Source organism: Colius striatus, chromosome 2 (genome assembly GCF_028858725.1).
Source record: "Colius striatus isolate bColStr4 chromosome 2, bColStr4.1.hap1, whole genome shotgun sequence".
Taxonomy (NCBI): Eukaryota; Metazoa; Chordata; class Aves; order Coliiformes; family Coliidae; genus Colius; species Colius striatus.
The window spans coordinates 51,732,024-51,733,366 of record NC_084760.1 but is presented as its reverse complement, the minus strand read 5'-3'; the positions used below and the strand labels follow the sequence as shown (position 1 = coordinate 51,733,366).

Sequence of the window (1,343 nt, the reverse complement as noted above, 5' to 3'; positions counted from 1 at the left end):
TAGGTTTGTGAGGTGAGCCAACTAGTTTTCTCTGAAACAGAACCTGGGAAGTGTTCTAGGGGTAGTGTAATTCATAGAATCTTAAGGGTTGGAAGGGACCTTGAAACATCATCTAGTCCAATCCCCCTGCCAGAGCAGGACCACCTAGAGTAGGTCACACAAAAACTCATCCAGGTGGGTTTTGAATGTCTCCAGAGAAGGAGACCCCACAACCCATCTGGGCAGCCCATTCCAGTGCTCTGTCTCCCTCACAGTGAAGAGAGGGTGTTTGTTTCTTTGGAACCTCTCGTGTTCCAGCTTGTATCCATTGCCCCTTGTCCTGTCGTTGGACATCATTGAGAACAGCCTGGCTCCATCCTCCTGACTCCCAGCTTTTACATATTTGTAAACATTAAGGACTCTTGACTTTTCTGTGAACAGACTACATCTTAGGGCTAAAAGAGTAGTAACACAAGGAGGTCTCATTACTGCATGCCATCCTTATGGCCAGTGAAGAGAGACTTACAGAGATCTTTTGCATCACTTGATGTGCTGCCAGGTCACTCCTGTGGATGCGTGAATTTAATTCTGTATGTTTATATGTAACCAATGACTTCTTATAAAAGCTAGTTCCCTCTGGCTAGGAGTATATAAAAAAAATATATCTTGGTCATGCTCTTTTCTTCTGAAGTATTTTAAGGTTTTCTGTCATCTCTTGGTATATTTCAAATCTTGTTTTTTAGATGTTAAGGAGGAGGATAAATCCAAGGACAGCAGTGGTGAAAAGACAGACGCCAAAGGGTAAACACTAATTAATAATGAATGTCACCATTTTGAAGAGTGTTTATTAAATCAATACTTAAAACATTATAAAGTTGTGTGGATATTGCTTTCAGTTCCTCATAATACTGAATATTTTAAACTCAAGACAGCAGTAATTCAGAATTGCATTTCTAGCATGGTTAATCAAAAAAATGAAACAACTTAACAATTTATTTTTGCCTTTGTACAGAGCAAAATCAGAACAGCTCAGCAATCCTTGAACAAAAGATAGCCTCTCATCAGTTGCAGAACATAATACTAGAGTTGGAGAATACCTAAAAGAAGAAAAGTTTTCGTATTGAGAGACTGCTGATTTCATTTTGTACTATTTGGCATGGACCGTATTTATTTTCAAACGGCTTTGTTCTGGTTTTTGGCAAGTTGTATTGTGAGTTTTCTAATTGAGGCAGAAATTCCTTTCTTCACCATGCTTTATGTAATAGTATTTAAAAATGGATGTGAGTTATTATGTTAAATGTCTAAACTGATCTATTAAAGTAATTTGCCTTTCCTGAGCTGATTTTACCTTTTTTGTAATTTTA

At 37.8% G+C, this 1,343-nt stretch overlaps 1 protein-coding gene across 1 annotated transcript in view; it reads left to right on the top strand.

Moving 5' to 3' along the window:
• HDAC2 (histone deacetylase 2) overlaps positions 1-1,343 on the top strand; it is a 23,807-nt gene extending 22,464 nt beyond the window's left edge. The window contains exons 13-14 of the mRNA XM_061990545.1: positions 723-780; positions 992-1,343. Of these exons, the coding sequence (XP_061846529.1) occupies positions 723-780; positions 992-1,022 (89 nt within the window). The 3' untranslated portion in view covers positions 1,023-1,343. The remainder of the gene's footprint in view (positions 1-722; positions 781-991) is intronic.